Here is a 21,387-nt window from a genome sequence, read left to right on the forward strand (position 1 = left end):
TAGAAGGAAACTAAAACAAAATAATAATTGAAAGTTTATCATGTTAAAAAGTGGGTGTAATCTTGAAACACTGCTAATTGAAAATATTTACCAATATATCAATTGAATAGTATCTTTAAAATATGTAATGTTGAAAAAGACTACTTGACTAAATATTTTTATACCTTGACTTTAAGGTGATCTGTAATTGGGCATGTTAGCCATAAAACTTTACTAGAAAAAAATTCATTGTGTGTGTTTCTGTCATTTAAAGATTGCAGAATGGCTTTCAGATGGTGAAAGATCTGCTGTATGTCTGAAAATGGATGAGAGACATAGACCAGTGAAACTTCGGAAAGTGGTTCTTGGGTTTCCCAGCAGTGATAACCAAACTGAATTCAAGTTTGATTTAACCCTCAACTACAAAATTGCCAGTATTATACAAACGTACTCTGATCAGAAACCCACACTTGTGGTATGGATTGTTGGTTGATTATTTTTTAATGTAATGTTTAATTTTTAATATGATTAATATAAAAATTATTCATTCGTTTTTAGTTTTGTGCAACAAGGAAAGGTGTGCAACAGGCTGCTTCGGTTCTTGTGAAAGATGCAAAATTTATTATGACTGTGGAACAGAAACAGAGGTATATTTTAAAATATTTTCTTGTATGTAGAAAGACTTTCAGGGATAACGTAAATGAGATGAGAAAACTGGGTTGACCTTTTCAAGTTACTTGACTTTCCCAAGCTTGCTTCCTTATCTGTAAAATAAAGATAATAGTAATTTGGAGGATTAATAAGACAATGAATCTTAGTACAACTGTTGATCCTGTCTTCTTTATTTCATAGCCCTATTTGAAAGATTATTCGTATTTCTTCATTTTTTTACCCACTTCCAATCCATGTTGTATCGTTTACTAAAGCCAATCTTGTCAAGTCATCTCTCAGGAGCCTCTAACACATTTGACCACTCCTACCTTATTTAAAAACACCAGTCTGTGTGTTTTCATGATCACTGTCTACTATGTTTCTTCCTATTTTGCTTTCTACTCCATCTCAGTCCGTTTTCACTTCTTCTACCTAATTATTAAATGTTAACATTCTAGGGGTTCTTTCTACCCAAGATTCTGTTACTAAGGTTTCTAAACTTGTCTAACATACCCAACATTTTGTTTACTTTGGTCTCCATAGATTTTTTAAAAATAGTTTTTCTGTGTATCATGTATTTAAATTTAAGAATTTTTTACATTTTGAAAAAATTTAGTTAACTTCAGGAAGTTAATTGGTAGTATGCTTGTAGTGAAAGTGTTTCCTGAGATTTTGGGGGTTTTCCCTCTTTTTTTGGATGGTTTTATTTATACTTATTCATTTCCTTATTTTTCCCAGTTTTATTGAGATATAATTGACATCTGGCACTGTATAAGTTTAAGGTATAGAAAATAATGATTTGACTTACATATAGCATGAAATGGTTACCACATTAAGTTTAGTGAATATTTGTCATCCATACCTATAGATGCAAAATTAAAGAAATAGAAATGTTTTTCATTTGTGATGAGACTCTTAGGGTTTACTCTCTTAACAACTTCTATATATAACATGAAGCAGTGTTAATTATATTTATCATATTGAACATTACTTTCACTTTTCACTTTCATGCATTGGAGAAGGAAATGGCAACCCACTCCAGTGCTCTTGCCTGGAGAATCCCAGGGACGGGAAGCTTGGTGGGCTGACGTCTATGGGGTTGCACAGAGTCGGACATGACTGAAGCGACTTAGCAGCAGCAGCAGTAACTATTTATCTTCCCCTTCATGGATTACAGCCTTGTCACAGTGAAGGGGGTTGTGTAATTTAATGAAACTATGAGCCATGTCATGCAGGGCCACTCAAGATGGATGGATCATAGGGAAGAGTTGTGACAAAAATTGGTCCACTGGAGGAGGAAATGGCAGCCCACTCCAGTATTTTTGCCTGGAGAACCCCATGGACAGTATGAAAAGTCAAAAAGATATGATACAGAAAGATGAGCCCCCTCAAGGTCATAAAGTATCTAGTATGCTACTGGGGAAGAAAGGAGGGCAATTACTAATAAATAGCTTTAGAAAGAATAAAACGACTGGCCCAAAATAGAAACAACACTCAGTTGTGGGTGTGTCTGGTGGTGAAAGTGAAGTCCAGTGCTGTAAAGAACAAGGTTGCCTAGGAACCTGGAATACAGGTCCTTGAATCAAAGTAAATTGGACATGGTCAAGCAGAAGATGGCAAGATTAAACATCTTAGGAGTAAGTGAACTAAAATGGATGGGAATTAGCAAATTTAATTTAGATGAGCATTACATGTACTACTGTGGGCAGAAATCACTTAGAAGAAATGGACTAGCCCTCAGAGTCAGCAGAAGAATCCAAAATGCAGTCTTGGGTGCAATCTCAAAACAGACAGAATGATCTCAGTTCATTTCCAAAGCAAACCATTCAACATCACAGTACTCCAAGTCTATGCCCCAACCACTGATACCAAAGAAGCTGAAGTTTAACAGTTCTATGAAGACTTACAACACCTTCTAGACTAACCCCAAGAAAAGACATAGTTTTATCTTAAAGGATTGGAATTCAAAAGAAGTCAAGGGATACCCAGAAGAACAGGCAAGCTTGACCTTAGAGTACAAAATGAAGCAGGACAAAGGCTAATAGAGTTTAGTCAAGAGAACACACTGGTCATAGCAAACACCCTTTCCCAACAACCCAAGAGACAAGTCTGTACATGGATATCACCAAATGATCAATACCAAAATCAGACTGATTATGTTCTTTGTAGCCAAAGATGGAGAAACTCTATAGAGTCAGTAAAAACAAGACCTGGAGCTGACTGTGGCTTAGATCATGAGCTCCTTTATTGTAAAATTTAGGCTTAAATTGAAGAAAGTAGGGAAAACCACTAGGCAATTCAGGTATGAACTAAATCAAATCCCTTATGATTATACAGTAGAGGTGACAAATGGATTCAAGGGATTAAATCTAGTAGACAGAGTGCCTGAAGAACTATGGATGGAGATTCATAACATTGTACAGGAGGCAGTGACCAAAACCATCCCAAAGAAAAAGAAATGCAAGAAGGCAAAATGGTTGTCTGAGGAGGCTTTATGAATAGCTGAGGAAAGAAGAGAAGCAAAAGGCAAGGGAGAAAGGAAAAGATATACCCCCCCCCCCAAAAAAAAAAGAAAAGAAAAGATATACCCATCTGAATGCAGAGATGCAGATAATAACAAGGAGAGATCAGAAAGCCTTCTTAAATAATGTGAAGAAATAGAGGAAAACAATAGAATGAGAAAGACAGATCTCAAGAAAATTAGAGATATCAAGGGAACATTTCATGTAAGGATTGGCATGATTAAGGACAGAACTGGTAAGAACCTACCAGAAGCAGAAGAGATTAAGAAGAGATATCAACTACCTCATGTATACAGATGATACCACTCTAATGGCAGAAAGTGAAGAGGAACTAAAGAGCCTCTTGATAAGGGTGAAAGAGGAGAGTGAAAAAGCTGGCTTGAAACTCAACATTAAAAAAACCTAAAATTAAGGCATCTGGTTCCATCACTTCATGGCAAATAGACAGGAAAAAGTGAAAGCAGTGACAGATTTTATTTTCTTGAGCTCCCAAATCACTGCTGGTGGTGACTGCAGTCTTGAAATTAAAAGATGCTTGCTCCTTGGAAGGAAAGCTATAACAGACCTAGACAGCATATTAAAAAGCAGAGACATTATTTTGCTGACAAAGGTCTGTATAGTCAAAGCTATCATTTTTCCAGTACTTATGCATGGAAATGAGAGTTGATCCACAAAGGAGGCTGAGCACTAAAGAACTGATGCTTTTGAATTGTGGGGCTGGAGAAGACGCTTGAGAGTCCCCTGTACTGCAAGGAGATCAAACCAGTCAGTCCTGAAGGAAATCAGTCCTGAATATTCATTGGAAGGACTGTTACTGAAGCACAGCTCTGGTACTTTGGCTACCAGATTCAAAGAGCCAGCTCATTGGAAAAGACCCTGATGCTGGGAAAGATTGAAGGCAAAAGGAGAAGGGGATGGCAGAGGATGAGATGGTTATATAGTGTCACCAACTCAATGGACATGAATTTGAGCAATCCAGGAGATAGTGAAGGACAGAGGAAGCTGATGTGCTATAGTCCACGAGTCTCAAAGAGTTGGACATGACTTAATGACTGAAAACAACAACAACCTATTTATCTTATAACTGGAAGTTTGTGCCTTTTGACTATCTTCATCTAGTTCCCCTTCCCCACCATCTTTTTCCATGAATTTGTTTGTTCCTTTTTGAAGTATAATTGACCTTCAACACTGTGGGGTCAGTGTCCCTGTTCTACAACAGAGTGATTTGGTGTTTTCTATACATTTCAAGATTATCGTCATAAGTCTAGTGACGATTGTCATGATCGTCATAATGATCTGTCACTATATAAGGTAATATTGATACATAATTATTGACTGTATTCCCACACTTTACATTTTGTACCCATGACTCATGTTTTGTAACTGTATGTTTGTTCTTTTTAATCTCCCTTACACATTTCTTTGCTTCCCTCTCCCCCGGCAACCACCTGTTTGTTTTGTTTCTATTACTCTATTTTTATTCTGTGTTTGTTCATTTGTTTTGCTTTTTAGGTTCCACATAAGAGGAAAATCATATAATTTTTGCTTTTCTCTATCTGACTTACTTCACTTAGCATAATACCCTCTAAGTTTATCCGTGTGGTTACAAATAAATGGCAAGATTTCATTTCTTTTTTATTACTGAGTAATATTCCACGTGTGTGTGTGTGTGTGTGTGTGTGTGTGTATACCACATCTTATATATCCATTCATCTATTGTTGGACACATTGACTCCATATCTTTGCTATTGTAAATAATGCTGCAATGACCATAGGGATGCGTATATCTTTCTGAATTAAGTGTTTTTATTTTTGTTGAATAAATACCTAGGAATGAAATTGCTGGATCATATGGTAGTTCTATTTTAAAACTTTTGTGAAATCTCCATATTGTTTTCCATAGTGGCTGCATTTGCTATATTCCCACCAACAGTGCACAAGGATTCCCTTCCCTCCACATCCTCACAAGCACTTGTTATTTGTTGTCTTTTTGATGATAGCCATTCTGACAGGTGTGAGGTGATGTCTCATTGTCGTTTTGATTTGCACTTCCCTAATGATTAGTGATGTTGAGTACCTTTTCTTATCCTGTTGTCCATTTGTATGTCATCTTTGAAAAAAAAAGTCTATTCAGGTCCTCTGCCCTTTTAAAAATTGGATTATCTAGGGGTTTCTGTTTTTGTTTTGCCTAGCTGTAAAATTAGGGACTTCTCAGTGTGAAAGTTAGGTAGTCTCTACTTGTTGAAGATGGTTTTTGAAAAATGATGTTATAAACATATTTTGATATCTGTAATCTTCAAAATAATTAAGTAATACACTATCCAAGTTTTTGATGCTAATAGGAAAAACTCAATAATTTTTTGTTTTTTAAATAGGTTACAAAAGTGTGCATATTCCATAAAAGATTCAAAACTGAGAGGTAAGTTTAGAGATAATTTCTAAATCATATTTTCACCTATAGATAAAAGGAGCCAATTACTAATTAACTTTAAAAGTACATGACAGATGACATTTTTCTTTTGTAGATATCTTAATACATGGTGTTGCTTATCATCATGCTGGTATGGAACTGTCAGATAGAAAAGTAGTTGAAGGAGCTTTTACTGTTGGAGATATACCAGTTCTTTGTAAGTAAAACATATTCTTGTGGATATTGTAAGATCTTTTGGAAACTATTTTGAGGGAAAAAAAGAAAAAACTCAGGTATTCTTACTTATTTCTATTTTCTTCCAAGAATCTAAATTGTAACTACCCATACAAATATGTGCTACAGTAAACTCTCTTGCAGTTTTAGTTCTTTATTATTTTAGCAAATACTGCAGTTTGAAAAGTAAGAATTAGTTTTTCAGCTTTAAGATATATTATTTTGCATAGTGATGTTCTTTTCTTTCTTTTTATTCTGAATTTCCTATATATAAGTTTTTATTGTTATACATTTATAAAAATATTCTTTTATAAGAAAACTTTTACCTGAAACAATAAAGTTATATGACTTAAAAGTAATATTCTTTAATTTGATACAGTTACTACCAGTACCTTAGCCATGGGAGTCAATTTGCCTGCTCACCTAGTGGTTATAAAATCTACAATGCATTATGCTGGAGGAATGTTTGAAGAATACAGTGAAACAGATATTCTACAGATGATTGGTAGAGCTGGTCGACCTCAAGTAAGTGACAGTATTTCACTTTTTTGTAATTCATTTTAAAGACAATGTAAAATGAAAAAAAATAAAATAATAAAGACAGTGTAAAAAGCAAAAAGAAATGTGTATGCTTTGTTAAACAAAAGATTAATATTTCACATTTAAAGTAGGTTTGAAAATAAATGTAACTAAGAAAATCTACTACTTTCATGGAGGAGTAGAAGTAAAACAAGTCTCATCAAAGTCCCACATAACTCCCTTCACAAGTCTCAAGTACTCCCTTCACTCCCTCTAACTCCTACTTGTTGATAAGTGATTGAGTTTGTGAATGTATATGCTGTTACAGGGTTTTGGGGTTGTTGTTGTTTTTTTTTTGGCTTTGGGGATTATTTTGTTTTGTTTTGTTTGCTTTTTATACTGAATGGCATTTTGGATGGGACTGATTTTCATTCCATAGGACTCGTACATTGCAGAACATGTAGCATCCCTGGATACTATCACAAATGCCAGTAGTGGTCCCCAGATATTGTGACAATTAAAAATCAGCCCATATACATTATAAAACATGGCCTAATCTGACAAATTCCTGAATAAAAAAGTCATTCATATATGGACTAAGGTAAAATTTAGGAGGAATATCTTTTCAGAGAATACCAAAATATTATGTTACACAAATTTATAATTTTTATAGGATAATTTAGATTATATGTGAATTACACTAAATCTTGCAGCTTTTAACCAGTTACCTAAGTTTGTTTTGGTTTTACTATTGCCAAAATTGTTATATTGCAACCAAAGTGGTATTTTTATGTCTATACTGTTGGGAGGATTTTAAGGTAAATTTTCAGTTAACATTCAATTCAGAAGCATTTTTAAGGTCTTTTTGACCTGTTGTTTAAGACAGGGAATTGTTTAATATAAAATGAAAATCTTGAGTTATTGAAGAAAACTGGTATGAACATATACTTTTCTTTATTAAATTTCTCTCTCTTTTTCTTTTCTTCCAGTTTGACACTACAGCCACTGCAGTTATTATGACTCGGTTAAGCACAAAAGAGAAGTATATTCAGATGCTTGCTTGCAGTGACACTATAGAAAGCAGGTAATATGTAAAATATTCCAAAAAATAATGTTAATATATCCTGTATTTTTCCTTTTAATAGATTAGGGATTTTCTAAGGCCATTTTCTTGGAATTTTTCAATAATCTAGTTAGAAAGTTTATTCTTTTAAGAAATTAATAGTTAGAAAAAGACAGTGTAATAGTTGTTTAGCATTGTTTATCAGCATGCAGTTGCATGTATTCTTGTTATAAAAGGCCAAATTAGTAATGAGAGGAATATAATTTTCACATCTTTAAATTTGCATAATAATAGAAGACAGGAACCCTGAGACCTTGTAGTAAAGTGTTTGATTATAATACTCTTGGGGAAAATAGGATGTAATCTATTCCCCAGCCTTTTTTTTTTTAAGCAATATTGTTTTCTAGAGTCATGGAGTAGAAAGAAATCTGTAACTTTTGAAAAGTTAAACTGACATTAAGGTTTACTCATATTTTTGAAAATTAAGTTAACTTTCCTGAATTATTAAAGTAGCAATAGTATTCAGTTATAGTCAACTATATCATTAAATTATCAAATATTATTCTAAACAATGAGTTTTATGACATTGAAATGCATAATACTAATGAAAAGTTTTTTTCCCCCATTAGTTTGCACAGACATCTTATTGAGCATTTAAATGCAGAGATAGTATTGCATACCATCACAAACGTGAATATTGCTTTGGAATGGATACGATCAACCTTGCTTTATATCAGAGCCTTGAAAAATCCATCTCATTATGGTTTGTTACTTTGATTTTGAAGAGTAATAATTTTATCAAGCCATTTGGGCCTATTTTTTACTAATAGGTCACAGAATAGATTATAGAAGTTAAAAGGTAGCAGAAATAAAAGTAACAACTATAACAAATACATTTAGAGGCAAGATTAGACAAACATGAGAAATCTTTATCTGTTTTACTTCTAGTCTTTTAATAAGGCTTGAAATCAACACCGTTAAATATAGACCTTTTAGAAAAAAATTGTCTCCAGTAAAAATTTTTTAAATGCTTAGAATTATTTAAAATAAGTTAAAGGGCTTCCCTGGTGGCTAAAATCAAAAACAATTTTTGAATTTTGTCCAAACTGGTGTTCAAACCAAAATATATGATAATATTGTTGCTGTTGGAATTTTCATCTTCCTTCTAAAGCTAACATTTATGGTTATGTTGCTTCTAGAGGGTTCTTTCATGTGGTAAAGATTATAAAGTAAAAATACTTGGAATTGCAGAATATAAAATTAAAACCTGACTTGCTATAATACCATTCTAATTCCACAGGTTCAAAAGTTTCAGATCTGTAAGAGGAAAAAATACATATAGTATTCCTGGTCACTGTTATACAGTAAAATTAACAAAAGAAAGCCATTTGATATTGAAAGGATTTCACAACAATAGTTATTTTCTATAGATGTTTAAGCCTTTTTTTAACTTTAAGGTACTTTTTTCTTCTATTTAAGATTTAGTTAGACTACTCTTTTCTAGTTAACTGGGGTATCAAAGTAAGCCTCTAAGGATGAATAAATCTCATTCTATTTTATTTTTAATAAATTTTCATAACTTAAATAGGTTTTGCATCTGGATTGAACAAAGATGGAATTGAATCAAAATTACAAGGTTAGATGCATTTCCTTCTAAAAAATTATATTCTATAAATTTTAATGAAAAGGTCTAGTTGTAAAACTAGGAATAGTCCAGTAAAATATTTTTTAAAATTACTTTATTTGCAGAAAAAATATATGGATTTCTTTTTTCACAGGTAAATAAAGCTTTACACATATACTTTTTTTTCTGAATTAATCTATTAATTTTATCAGACTATCTTCCTTTGTATGACATTAATTAATTTGTTTTTAAAAATGATCCTGGCCTTTGGCAATGTTGACTATAGATATACAATTTTATTATTTATTTTCCTTTTCTAGTTTAATTTTAATTGAAAATATAAGCTTAGCTTGACTGTGGGCTTCTTATCCCAGTCTGTGCTAATAAAGTATTCCTGTCAAACCTCAGTTTTAGTTTTCAGTTAATTTCATTATCTCATTTTTGAAATGAGTATTTTCATTCCTTCATTTCTGAACTCAGTATTTCATTACATATCTTTGAAAATAACAGATTGTTGAGCATTTATTAGGAGTAGAAATTGCTGCCTCTACATTGTACTGAGACTGTCTTCCAGTAAAAGAAAAAATGTTAGACCCCTAAAAATATTTAGCCAATTTTAATTTATTCTCTACTTGGATATATACATATGGCAAATAAAAATTCAGAGATAAGGATGAAGAAGTAAAATTATCATTCTTAAAGAATAAATATTTCGTTAAAAATGCTGATAAGCGATAGCTTAAATTAATAATGCTGCTGTTGAGAAACAGATCTGTAAAATAGTTGTATTATCCTTTCTGTATTGACCAAATTTGAAATGGAGTTTTAAAAGCTTACTTTTCCTCACACACACACACAAAAATAAAGGCGTACTTTCTTTAAATCAAAATGAGCAAATACACATGAAATGAGAAATAATTCATGAAATATTACCAAGAAATATCTTGCTATATTCTGGTAGCTGTAATGATTTAACTTTTCTAAACTGTTCTTAACAGTTCGTATTTGTCTTATTGTCAGTTATTATAGAGTGGCTAATTTTCCCCTATAACGAATAGCTGAATTTATTATGTAACTGGATAGAATGTTTTGGTTTCCTTAGAGTTCTGCCTTAAATTTCTTAGGAAGGATCCTTAGCATAGATTATGCTGTTTCCTAAATTTGGTTATATTTTCTTGCTCTGTATCCTCCAGTAGCTTTACCAATGTGTGTGTTTGCTAAACACTTTAGTCGTGTCTGACTCTTTGTGACCCTATGGACTGTAGCCAGCTGGGATCCTCTGTCTTTGGGATTCTCCAGGCAAGAATACTGGACTGGGTTGCCGTGGCCTCCTCCAGGGGATCTTCCTGACCCAGGATCGAACCCATATCTCAGGTCCCCCGCACTGGCAGGAGGGTTCATTACCACTAGCGCCACCTGGGAAGCAGCCTTACCATCACACTTAGAATAAAATGCAAATCTTCACCACAAAGTCCTGTTTGATATCCCTGTGCCTGTTTGTTTCTCTGACTTCATTTCTTGTCACTTTCCCCTCCTTTTTTCCACTCTGTCCAAATTGGCTATCTTGCTGTTCCTTAACCACATCAAGCTGTTCCCACTTCAGGTCCTTGCAGTCTCTTTATTCTTGGAACATATCTCACATGTTTTACATAGCCTTTTAAAAAGCAAGAGAGTTCCAGAAAAACATCTATTTCTGCTTTATTGACGATGCCAAAGCCTTTGACTGTGTGGACCACAATAAACTGTGGAAAATTCTTCAAGTGATGGGAATATCAGACCACCTGACCTGCCTCCTGAGAAACCTATATGCAGGTCAGGAAGCAACAGTTAGAACTGGACATGGAACAACAGACTGGTTCCAAATAGGAAAAGGAGTACGTCAAGGCTGTATATTGTCACCCTGCTTATTTAACTTATATGCAGAGTACATCATGAGAAATGCTGGGCTGGAAGAAGCACAAGCTGGAATCAAGATTGCCTGGAGAAATATCAATAACCTCAGATATGCAGATGACACCACCCTTATGGCAGAAAGTGAAGAGGAACTCAAAAGCCTCTTGATGAAAGTGAAAGTGGAGAGTGAAAAAGTTGGCTTAAAGCTCAACATTCAGAAAACGATGGCATCTGGTCCCATCACTTCATGGGAAATAGATGGGGAAACAGTGGCAGACTTTTATTTTTGGGGGCTCCAAAATCACTGCAGATGGTGATTGCAGCCATGGAATTAAAAGACGCTTACTCCTTGGAAGGAAAGTTATGACCAACCTAGATAGCATATTGAAAAGCAGAGACATTACTTTGCCAACAAAGGTCCGTCTAGTCAAGGCTATGGTTTTTCCAGTGGTCAGTATGGATGTGAGAGTTGGACTGTGAAGAAAGCTGAGTGCCGAAGAATTGATGCCTTTGAACTGTGGTGTTGGAGAATTCTTGAGAGTCCCTTGGACTGCAAGGAGATCCAACCAGTCCACCCTAAAGGAGATCAGTCCTGGGTGTTCTTTGGAAGGACTGATGCTGAAGCTGAAACTCCAATACTTTGGCTACCTCATGTGAAAAGTTGACTCATCGGAAAAGACCCTGATGCTGGGAGGGATTGGGGGCAAGAGAAGAAGGGGACGACAGAGGATAAGATGGCTGGATGGCATCACCAATGCGATGCACATGAGTCTGAGTGAACTCCTGGAGTTGGTGATGGACAGGGAGGCCTGGCGTGCTATGATTCATGGGGTTGCAAAGAGTCGGACACAACTGAGCAACTGAACTGAACTGAAAGCTTCAATTTCATTCAGGTCTTTTTGAGGATTAAATGAGATAATACAGATGTATCATTTTAAGTTGTAAATGTTATCACTTGAGTGTTATTTTTATTACTTTTACTGTTATAAAAAATTTTTCAGCGTATTAGGTGGCTCTTTTGTTTAAATGAGATTTTTTTCATTTGTTTTGTTTTTACCACTTAAGTAGGAATTACAGTTCTTCCCAGAAAAATTACACAGAAACATGACTTCAGAATATTTAATAATATATTCTGTTTTTTTATTGCCTTTTTATTTTACTAAAGTTTAAATATGTTTTTTATATTTGAACAGAATTGTGTTTGAAGAATCTGAATGATTTGTCATCTCTGAACCTGATAAAAATGGATGAAGATATTAATTTCAAACCAACTGGTAATTTTTTCATTGTTAGTAAATTTAACAATTAAGACTAAATTTAAACATTTGTTCCACTAAAATTTAGATGATGGTAAAATTAAATTGGGGTTTCAATTCTCAACAGGGTATCATCATTATTAGAATGAAAAATTTATATGATTCCTATTTATAAGATTATAGAGCTGCCTTTTTGACAGGCATTAAATTTCTGTTCACTAACTTTGGTGACTTATGTGGCAACATGATGGAAAACTTGAAAATGAGGGGGAAAACATAATCTCAGTATCCTAAAAGAACCATTCAGTTAATAATTTTGGATTTGCTTCCAATGTTTTCCCTATTTTTTTTACAATTGCAATCCTAATATGTATACGATTTTGTATCCTGTGTATTTCTCTTAGTGTATGTCATAAACACTTTTTCACATTGCTTGTTTTTGAAATCATTTTAACATCCATTTCAGTATTTCATGGAGGAAGTGTACCTATCATTTATTTAGTCATGTACATGTTTGAATTTTTTTTTAAGTTACATATAACAGAGAAGGCTATGGCAACCCACTTCAGTACTCTTGCCTGGAAAATCCCATGGGCGGAGGAGCCTGGTAGGCTGCAGTCCATGGGGTCGCAGAGTGGGACACGACTGAGCAACCTCACTTTCACTTTTCACTTTCATGCATTGGAGAAGGAAATGGCAACCCACTCCAGTGTTCTTGACTGGAGGATCCCAGGGACAGGGGAGCCTGGTGGGCTGCTGTCTATGGGGTCACACAGAGTTGGACATGACTGAGGCGACTTAGCAGCAGCAGCAGAGGATTGAAAAGTTCAAATCTTTGGGTTGCTTCAGTGACATTGTAACTCTTGTAGCTAACATTTTACCAATTCTTACTTCTTCAAACAAGGCTTATGAAGATGGTTAGTTAGGTGCCTTCTCTTTCTCTCTCTGTCTCTGCCTCTCTCTTTTTGATTCTATATAGGGTATAATAGAAGCAAGAAAGAGTGTTTTGTAGTTTTTAGCACACATGATTAGAAGTTTCTTGGGGAAAAATATCGACTTCATTGTACTTTGCCTAATAAAATTGGGAAGCATAGAAAAGTTTGAAAAAATCAATATATGACTATCTAACTTTGCATGTATCCTTCTATTTTTAAATGCGTTTTTATGTACTTGCAACCATACCATAGCAATGTATGATTTTGTGTCATGCTCCCTAACTCTCAGCCACAGATTTATAACATTTTTTTCCTTCTCCCGTGGTCTTCATTTTGGTAAATCTGTTTGTGAGAATTACCTTCTTTGTATTCTAGGATGTCTCACTGAGGAGGCATGAGAATCACTAATATAACTTCTTCCTTTTTTATTTTTAACCCTGTCATTTTATTTAAAAAAAATTTTATTGGCATATAGTTGCTTTACAATGTTATATTTCAGTTTCTACTGTACAGCAAAGTGAATCAGCTATACATATACATATTAATATATTCCCTCTTTTTTGGATTTCTTTCCCATTTAGGTCACCACAGAGTATTGAGTAGAGTTCCCTGTGCTATACAATAGGAGGGAAAACTAATATAACTTCATCATCTATTCTTTATATACTTTAATTCTCAAGAATCTTATTCCCACTGTCATTCTTTCCCTGTGGAACTTCTCGAATCCACTGATACCATTTCTTCTGCCTTTAAACATACCTAATAAATGATATATATATATATATACTATTTGCTGTCTTTCTCCATCATCAGTGAATACTACTTGATTAATTTTATTCTTTTTAACTTGCTTTTGATTCTATTTTTTCTGCTTCTTTAATGAATTTCTGTTTGCTGACTTTTTTTGCCTTACTATGGGCTTCTTAAACATGCAGATGTTGGACCTTTATTCTCAGTTTATGATAATTTCTTTGAAAACATAATTTACTTTCACAGGTTAAGCTATAGTCATTATGTAATTGTGGTTTTGATCTAGGTCTTTTACCTTTACTATAACATTTGACCATTAATTTTCTATTGGAAATCTTTTCTTACATATGTGACATGAAATTTGACACTTGGAAGCATATAACTGTTAATTTGACCTGGAATATTGTACAATGATATGAACATAAAATCTTTGTTTCAAATACCTGGATTTCAGTTCCATTTCTGCCACTATGCTAGCTGGGACCTTAAACTCACTGAGCCTTAGTACTAATATATATCTGCAAAATAAGAATATATATTACAAGAATATATAATATATATATTTACCTTATTAGGTTGTTATGATGATCAAATGGGATAATGAACATTTATAGGAAAAAAAATTCTGAAAACGTGAGTTGTTGCTCTCTTTTGTCCAAGGTTAGGAAAATATCTCTACTTGCCCCTCCTTCTCAATAGCCTAACCAGTTTGTTAAGCCTGAAATTATAAAATGTTTGATGTCTTTGGTTTCTCTTTCATTCCTCACTCATTGCATGACTAGGCAGGATGTGTCCAAAAGGACAATCCAGTCTTGGAGCTGAAAATATTCCCTATCACATAGCAGGGTAATGTTTCCTAAGTCTGGTTGGGTTAACTACTTACTCTCAAAATCATCTAAGAGTGCTGTTATGTTAAAAATGAAACTAATGAGCCCTACTCCAGACTTAAAATCCTCAACTTCTAGGAGTAACACCTGGTAATTTAGATTTTAAGCTTGAACCCTGGATGCATATTTTGCACATAAAATTGAGAACTACTGCCCTGGGAGTGATATTTCAATAAATAGTATAGTGAAAATCTATTCAGATCTTTGTGTCATACTCACAGTTTATCTCAATGTGTATTCTGAAGGTGTGGGGAAGAGATTCCAAACTGAAATAGAGAATGCAGTTTTACTCTAAACTATCTTCTTTAGGAAAATCATGGGGTTCAATGACATATTAAATGTGCTAAGAAGAAAGGCAGTAAGAAAGAGCCAAAATTAGTTAGCCTAGGGTTTTTACATTTTTATTTGCCCAGAGAAATCTTTTAAATGGAATATCCATTAATATTGCAAAGAACACTAATGTTCTATCAGTGTATAGTGTATCAATTCAATGTTAGTGTTATCCAGAAACATCCTTACAAACACACCCAGCATAATATTTGACCAAGTATTTGGGCAGCTTATGGCCCAGTTAAGTTGACACATAAAATTTAGCATCACAGCAGCTTAACATAAAATATACTTTCTAGCTGAATGCAGCTGAATTCTCAGAAGAATTATTGTGCATGATGCCCTTTTACATACTCCTCTGTGCTGAGGTTGGTCATATATTCTGCTTTGAAAACATATATTATGCAATTCCCAATCATTGGATATTTTGTCCTTTGTGTTTATTAACTCAGCATCCTCAACTCTTGTTACACCCTAAACCATTAAGTTAGTTTAAACACACACACAGTGTTATATATACATTAATGTACGTATTTCTTTATGAGGAATTTAACATGTATTTTTAACTGTGCTAGTATTTTTATTAGGATTATTTAGGTTAGTTCTTTTGATACAATGTTGTATGAATTTGTTGTTTGCCTCAATACTTTTTTTCCATAAGCATTGTTATTTTTCATATGCAGTTTTATATGAGAATTTATAGGAATGCATATACTATGTATTTATAGGAAATAAAGGTTTACATAAAAATATAGGAATACTATGTATTTAAGGACAAGAATTTTTATTAACTGGTTTGTAATAGTTTTGTTATCAATCAGTTTGTTTATTTTCTAATTTCCACTATTTCTTCTTTGACTTATGGATTATTTGGAAATCTGGTTTGTAACTTCTGTACATCTGATGGTTTTCTAATTATTTTTCTTTTCTAGTTTCATTGTTACTCCAGTACTTTTGCCTAAAAAATCCCATGGACGGAGGAGCCTGGTAGGCTGCAGTCCATGGGGTTGCTAGAGTCGGACACAACTGAGCAACTTCACTTTCACTTTTCACTTTCATGCATTGGAGAAGGAAATGGCAACCCACTCCAGTGTTCTTGCCTGGAGGATCCCAGGGACAGGGAAGCCTGGTGGGCTGCTGTCTATGGGGTCGCACAGAGTCGGACAGGACTGGAGAGACTTAGCAGCAGCAGTTTCATTGTTACTGTTCTTGACATGTGATGCAGTTGCTTTGTATCAGATAATGGTCTCTGTATGATTTCAGTCTTTTGAGATTTCTTGAGACTTGTTTTATGGACCCGTATGTGGTCAGTTTTTATAAATTTCGAGTGTGCTTATTCTTTTGGTCTTAAGTTCCCTCCCAGATAAATATCATGTTAGTTCTTTGATGATTAGTAAAAGATATTTCATGTATTTCATTTTTCTGATTTGGTTGCCTTCAGCAGAGGGATTGGTTCATAATTACTTTGTTGTTGTTGTTCAGTTCCTCAGTCATGTCTGACTCTTCATGCCTCCATGAACTGCAGCATGCCAGGCTTCCTGGCACCTAACGAACTGGGGAGTTAATCTTTCAATGTCATATCTTTTTGCCTTTTCATACTGTTCATGGAGTTCTCAAGGCAAGAATGTTGAAGTGGTTTTGCCATCATGATTACTAAGCCTACTATTAATGTGGGTGGATGCTCTTTACATATTATTTCTAATTAATTCTTTTTTATGACTTCATGATCCTTTGCTATTATTTTCTTTTATCTCTTTGAGTATTTTTTAAATTAAATTTTAGTCTATATGTTCCAGTAATTCTACTTCTTGCTTTTGCCTTTTTAATTTGTAATCATAATACTCAAGTATCTAGGTATTTTTATCTGTATGCTTGTGTTCTTGTCTGGGTTTTTAGCTCTTCTGCCTGCTAATGTATATGGAAGAAGGGCTCAAAAGACCAAGTCTTATTTTGTGCAAATTTAAGGATTAACAACCTAATGAAAATTGACAGTAACTGCAAAAAGCACAGAAAGTCATTCAACTGGGATGCAAATCTTACCTCTATGAAGGAGAGAGAAGGAAGGAAGGAGGAAAGGAAGGAAAGATAAAAGGAAGGAGAATTTTGTCCTGCAATGCAGTCCTAAGACCATTCGGCAAAGTTGATGGGGAATCTTCAATTCAAAGTTGCCCATCCAAGGAGTCCCATTAAGGTCTACATTAATATTCCTGCCATGCCCGGTCATTTGTTTGGAGCATCTCATGAGAAGTGTAATCTTGGTGTGTACATAGTGATAGATTCAGAACACAGCAGCTGGGACCATCCATCAGAGCACTTCTTGCAGTAGGAGATATGAGAGGTGTATTCTCATCACCTCTAGTTCCCTTCCCTCACTCCAACTCTATGACTTTTATTTTGAAATACCCTATATTTGCTACTATGAAAATATTTATCATTCAAAAACTATATTGATAGCGAGTTGTCTCTTTATTTTCTCTCTTCACTTGCAATTCTTTTAAAATTCTTTCCATTCTGTCTCCCTTGACTCATTTTCTTCATAGTTTCATTTCTAGGTTATTTATATACCTTAGCTAGGTAACTTTCATTCTTACTAATCAGCCAGCAAATATAAGCCTTTTCTCAAAAACTTTCATTTTCTCCAGAAGGGAGATCAGATCAGATCAGATCAGATCAGTCGCCCAGTCGTGTCTGACTCTTTGCGACCCCATGAATCACAGCACACCAGGCCTCCCTGTCCATCACCAACTCCCGGAGTTCACTCAGACTCATGTCCATCGAGTCAGTGATGCCATCCAGCCATCTCATCCTCTGTCGTCCCCTTCTCCTCTTGCCCCCAATCCCTCCTAGCATCAGAGTCTTTTCCAATGAGTCAACTCTTCGCATGAGGTGGCCAAAGTACTGGAGTTTCAGCTTCAGCATCATTCCTTCCAAAGAAATCCCAGGGCTGATCTCCTTCAGAATGTACTGGTTGGATCTCTTTGCAGTCCAAGGGACTCTCAAGAGTCTTCTCCAACACCACAGTTCAAAAGCATCAATTCTTCGGCGCTCAGCCTTCTTCACAGTCCAACTCTCACATCCATGCATGACCACAGGAAAAACCATAGCCTTGACTAGACGAACCTTTGTTGGCAAAGTAATGTCTCTGCTTTTGAATATGCTATCTAGGTTGGTCATAACTTTCCTTCCAAGGAGTAAGCGTCTTTTAATTTCATGGCTTCAGTCACCATCTGCAGTGATTTTGGAGCCCCAAAAAATAAAGTCTGACACTGTTTCCACTGTTTCCCCATCTATTTCCCATGAAGTGATGGGACCAGATGCCATGATCTTCGTTTTCTGAATGTTGAGCTTTAAGCCAACTTTTTCACTCTCCACTTTCACTTTCATCAAGAGGCTTTTGAGTTCCTCTTTACTTTCTGCCATAAGGGTGGTGTCATCTGCATATCTGAGGTTATTGATATTTCTCCAGGCAATCTTGATTCCAGCTTGTGTTTCTTCCAGTCCAGCAGTTCTCATGATGTACTATGCATAGAAGTTAAATAAACAGGGTGACAATATACAGCCTTGACGAACTCCTTTTCCTATTTGGAACCAGTCTGTTGTTCCATGTCCAGTTCTAACTGTTGCTTCCTGACCTGCATACAAATTTCTCAAGAGGCAGATCAGGTGGGGAGATACCCTATAGTAATTTATAAACATCTAGGCTAAGAAGGGGCTTCCCAGGTGACTCGTGGTGAACCCGCCTGCCAATGCAGGAGACATAAGAGACACGGGTTCGATCCCTAGGTCAGGAAGATCCCCTGGAGGAGGGCATGGCAACCCACTCCAGTACTCTTTGCCTGGAGAATCCCATGGACAGAGAAGCCTGGTGGGTTGCAGTTCATAGGGTCACACAGAGTCAGACATGACTGAAGCAACTTAGCACAACACAGCACAGGATAAGAGGAGCATGGCTCAGGTGGTAAAGAATCCGCCTGCAATGCAGGAGACCTGGGTTGAGAAGATCCCCTGGAGAAGGGAATGGCTTCTCACTCCAGTATTCTGGCCTGGAGAATGCTATGGACTGTATGGTCCGTGGGATCACAAAGAGTCGGACAAGACTGAGCAACTTTCACTTTCAAATATAATGTATACTAGTTCCCTTGGTAGTCATATTCTCACTGTCTCACATACAGCTCTTAGAATCTCACTTTTATGAACCACTACATTACTCATGTTTTGGCTGAACATGTTCACTAGACTCCTGAGAAAGTGGCTATTCCTGAGTCTAAGTTCTGTCCACTGTACCTTGTTCTTGATGGCTCTAAGTGATGGAATGTCACATTCTTTATTCTTCAGCAAAACCTGTAGCACATAGGTAAATAATAGACCTTACCTTGAGAAGCAGAATACCATTTTCCTCTTCTCAGCTGTTTTCTGTGTGTTCACAAGACTTGAAATTCTTTGTGCTGTTTTTGACAACTTATAATTGAAGCCAGTAACCTTTTAAATGAATTCCATTTCATCAATTACTTATCCTCACTCTGCCCATCCTCCTACCCTCAGCCAACCTAATGTTTTATTTCTAAAACAATTTAGTTTCAAATTCCAATTTCATTAAAATAATGCTGAAGAATTTTAAGTGGTGTCTTTTGTACCTGATGCTATTAAAGGCACAGTTCAGTTCAGTCGCTCAGTCGTGTCCGACTCTTTGTGACCCCATGAATTGCAGCATGCCAGGCCTCCCTGTCCATCACCAACTCCCAGAGTTCACTCAGACTCACGTCCATCGAGTTAGTGATGCCATCCAGCCATCTCATCCTCTGTCGTCCCTTTCTCCTCCTGCCCCCAATCCCTCCCAGCATCAGAGTCTTTTCCAATGAGTCAACTCTTCACAGGAGGTGGCCAAAGTACTGGAGTTTCAGCTTCAGCATCATTCCTTCCAAAGAAATCCCAGGGCTGATCTCCTTCAGAATGGACTAGTTAGATCTCTTTGCAGTCCAAGGGACTCTCAAGAGTCTTCTCCAACACCAAAGTTCAAAAGCATCAATTTTTTGGCGCTCAGCCTTCTTCACAGTCCAACTCTCACATCCATACATGACTACTGGAAAAACCATAGCCTTGACTAGACAGACCTTTGTTGGCAAAGTAATGTCTCTGCTTTTGAATATGCTATCTAGGTTGGTCATAAGCTAAAGAAATGTGTGTTAAACTGATGAAAATGCAAGTTGTATCAGCTGATTTGGAATGTTTATTTTTTCCATCTCTCTCTACAGAGGCAGGAAGATTGATGGCTTGGTATTATATTACATTTGAGACAGTGAAGAAATTTTGTACAATGAGTGGAAAAGAAACTTTATCAGATCTGGTAAATTAATTTTCACAAGAAAATAAGTATACTGTGATATAGTATAAAATAGTATTGGGGGAAACAACTTATTTGTATATCTCCTGCAATTTAAGAATAAATGAGCAGAAAAGAAAGCATTTCTAGTAGTGCATATATTTTCCTCTTTATTTGCCTTTAATTGTAAAATATGGAATATTACTCCTTAGAATATATTTCCAACAGCATCTTTGTATTAAGGCTAAGAAAATTTATATACATACCCGAAGAAAGGATAGCAGCTACCTTTCAACTTATGTGATAATTCTGATTACCTTGGTAGTGGCTACCAAATATAGTATGTTTAGAAAGATTCCAAGATGGTGTGGCATGATATATTAGGAAAGTCTGCCATGAATGAAAGACACATGCCTCTTACTTGCAACTCTTCCCTAAATCCTTTGCATCAGGATAACAATAACTGTAGAAAGAGAATAGTATTGGTGATAGGCCAGAAAAAATAACTAATTTTGGAGAAAATGGGAATTAAAAACAGGCTATCCTAAAATATTGCCAGTGGGGTACCTTTGTAGCTACAGCAGTGAATAAAAGCATAGTCATATTTTTGGCACCTGTAACTATATTGCTCCTTCCTTCCTTAACTGGGAATATGAACATGAAACATGACTTTTATATTTATTCTCAAATTTAAACTATTTAAAATATCTAAGTTGATTATTGCAATAAGATCATTATATTGATACTAAAAATTGTACAAAAGTTGATGAGTAGAAGGCTTGTATTTTCATGTAAATACTCTTCTAATTTACTTTTTATTGAAGTATAGTTGATTTACAGTGTTGTGTTGAATATTATTCTTAACTGAGAAGAAATCAAGAGTTAACATTAACCCATCTGATTTTGAGTTCTGTAAGTGTAAAAGAGAATTAGAATTAGAAAAGGTGCTAGTTTCATTTTACAGGTGTGAGAACTCAAAGCAGAGTGCTTTGCTCAAAATCATCTGGGAGAATT

At 35.2% G+C, this 21,387-nt stretch overlaps 1 protein-coding gene across 1 annotated transcript in view; it reads left to right on the forward strand.

Moving 5' to 3' along the window:
• HFM1 (HFM1, ATP dependent DNA helicase homolog) overlaps positions 1 to 21,387 on the forward strand; it is a 109,941-nt gene that overhangs the window by 31,262 nt on the left and 57,292 nt on the right. Inside the window, exons 11-20 of the mRNA XM_027536541.1 lie at positions 254 to 454; positions 538 to 626; positions 5,528 to 5,571; positions 5,678 to 5,779; positions 6,176 to 6,321; positions 7,305 to 7,399; positions 8,008 to 8,141; positions 8,967 to 9,014; positions 12,089 to 12,169; positions 20,306 to 20,397. Of these exons, the coding sequence (XP_027392342.1) occupies positions 254 to 454; positions 538 to 626; positions 5,528 to 5,571; positions 5,678 to 5,779; positions 6,176 to 6,321; positions 7,305 to 7,399; positions 8,008 to 8,141; positions 8,967 to 9,014; positions 12,089 to 12,169; positions 20,306 to 20,397 (1,032 nt within the window). The remainder of the gene's footprint in view (positions 1 to 253; positions 455 to 537; positions 627 to 5,527; positions 5,572 to 5,677; positions 5,780 to 6,175; positions 6,322 to 7,304; positions 7,400 to 8,007; positions 8,142 to 8,966; positions 9,015 to 12,088; positions 12,170 to 20,305; positions 20,398 to 21,387) is intronic.

Source organism: Bos indicus x Bos taurus, chromosome 3 (genome assembly GCF_003369695.1).
Source record: "Bos indicus x Bos taurus breed Angus x Brahman F1 hybrid chromosome 3, Bos_hybrid_MaternalHap_v2.0, whole genome shotgun sequence".
Taxonomy (NCBI): Eukaryota; Metazoa; Chordata; class Mammalia; order Artiodactyla; family Bovidae; genus Bos; species Bos indicus x Bos taurus.